This window comes from Propithecus coquereli, unplaced genomic scaffold (genome assembly GCF_000956105.1).
Source record: "Propithecus coquereli isolate 6110/MARCELLA unplaced genomic scaffold, Pcoq_1.0 Scaffold581, whole genome shotgun sequence".
Lineage (NCBI taxonomy): Eukaryota > Metazoa > Chordata > Mammalia > Primates > Indriidae > Propithecus > Propithecus coquereli.
The window spans coordinates 321,821-323,818 of record NW_012151741.1 but is presented as its reverse complement, the minus strand read 5'-3'; the positions used below and the strand labels follow the sequence as shown (position 1 = coordinate 323,818).

The window sequence follows — 1,998 nt, the reverse complement described above, 5'->3', positions numbered from 1 at the left end:
GCATGGAGTATATTTTAAAATATTAAATAAATATACACACACATACAAAGCATAAAAATATCAAAGCTGTCACAATGTGGTGGTTGACAGGAAGAGCTTTGGATCAGACAAATCCGAATCGAAGCCCCGGGTCGTCCGTTTTTAACCGTGTCCTTGCCAAGCCACGCAGCCTGTCTAAGCTGTGTTGTTTCTTTATCTGCATCATGGATATAATAGCATTTGCTTTTTAGAGCTCTGAAAGTAAAAAATGACATAATAAGTACTGAATAAGTGAATTTTTTTGAATAAGTGATTTTTAAAAAGAGAGACTAAATAGCTTTTCCAAGAAATTTGATTTAAAGGAGAAGGTAAGAATGTTAAAAAATACCATTTCGCAGTGATTGTTTTTGTACTGTTTTATGGTTTCTGATATTCACAGGGTTTTGTTTTTTTTTCATTTTAACATACAATAGTAGAATACATCTTATAAGAATGTATTCTATAAGTTAAGTTTAATTGGAGGTTGTTTTCTTTCTTAGTAGTACATAAAATAGTGATGTGTCTTACAATTGACATTTCAGATTCAATGAAATGCAGTGTTTATGATACGTATCAACATTTCTTTTTCTTTAGAAGGCAGTAATGCGTAGTGGCTCTGCATTCAGACTTTGGTTGCACGTAGATTATGCCAAATTCCTGAACCTGTCTTTACCTTATCTCTTACTTGCAAAATGAAGACTTATCCCATGACTTTGTTAGCATTAAATTAGAAAATGCATAGAAATTTCTTAGCCCAGTGTCTTGTGCAGAATCGTTAATGCAAAATAATAGCCATTATTGCTGTTGTTATCTTCATTGTCTAGTTAATCTATGTATTAACTGTCTGGATGCTAGATCTAGCACTGCCACTAATTAACTCTGGAGTCTCGAGCAAACTACTTAGCTTTTCTGTCTCACTGTCCTATTTTGCAAATCATGTTTTGGCCAAGATGAACTAAAGTTTGTAATTGTATTAACTAATTCAATCTTAACATAATGTGACCGTGAAATGAAATTCATTTGTTTCTTTCAGTTTGTGGGGACATCCATGGACAATTCTTCGACTTGATGAAGCTCTTTGAAGTGGGGGGATCTCCTGCCAACACTCGCTACCTCTTTCTAGGGGACTATGTTGACAGAGGGTACTTCAGTATCGAAGTAAGTTCGCATCATTTCTTCTCAGCTGCTCAGTTGTGAATCAACCATATCTTAATAAAAGAAGAGTGATAAATGTTATTGCCTTAAGGAAATCCTCAGTCTATAACCATGAAATTTAATACACTTACTTCTAGAATATTCCATATCCTGTGTTCAGCAGATCCCACATCCTTTTTAATGTATAGGGATGCCAAGGAAATGGTAAATAGTAGGATTTTGCCTTTTGTGTTTTATATATTTGCAAATTTGCAAAAGTTGCGTCTTATTTTACGTTAGATAATTTTATTTCTCACTGAAAGAACTAATCAAAGTTGGTAAAATAAGCAGGAATATTGTTTCATGTTTATGCCTTACGATTGTGAAACAGTGTTACCTTTGTAAATTGATAGCAAAGTGCACGTGTGTCTGTGTGTGTGTGTGTGTGAGTACACTTACAGCTGCTGTATTTTGTCTTTCTTGGCACCTGTCATCTAACTAGGGTAATTTGTCCAACTCGTTAATTAAAACAAAACAGATAACCTTTGAGTTGAGGCTCTTCCCTAGCCTCCCATCTGCAGCTGCTCTAGGTGAGTAGAAATTACATTCACAATAAAGGCGAGGGCCTTGTTTTATTCATACGTTTTTTTCTTCCTGGTGCCTAATGTGGTGTCTCAGTAAATGTGTATTGAAATAAACGGTTTGACATAGAATACGTTTTAAAGAATCAGAGCCCATATGTAGTAGCTGACATTAGATGTGCTGTCAAGAAAAAGCATTAAAAAAGGAAAATGATTATTCTTAATTAAACAGAAATTAACATGATATATTCATAATAATCATATG

At 34.2% G+C, this 1,998-nt stretch overlaps 1 protein-coding gene across 1 annotated transcript in view; it reads left to right on the top strand.

Moving 5' to 3' along the window:
• PPP3CA (protein phosphatase 3, catalytic subunit, alpha isozyme) overlaps positions 1-1,998 on the top strand; it is a 334,145-nt gene that overhangs the window by 251,084 nt on the left and 81,063 nt on the right. Inside the window, exon 3 of the mRNA XM_012658351.1 lies at positions 1,052-1,176. Coding sequence (XP_012513805.1) covers positions 1,052-1,176 — 125 coding nt within the window. The remainder of the gene's footprint in view (positions 1-1,051; positions 1,177-1,998) is intronic.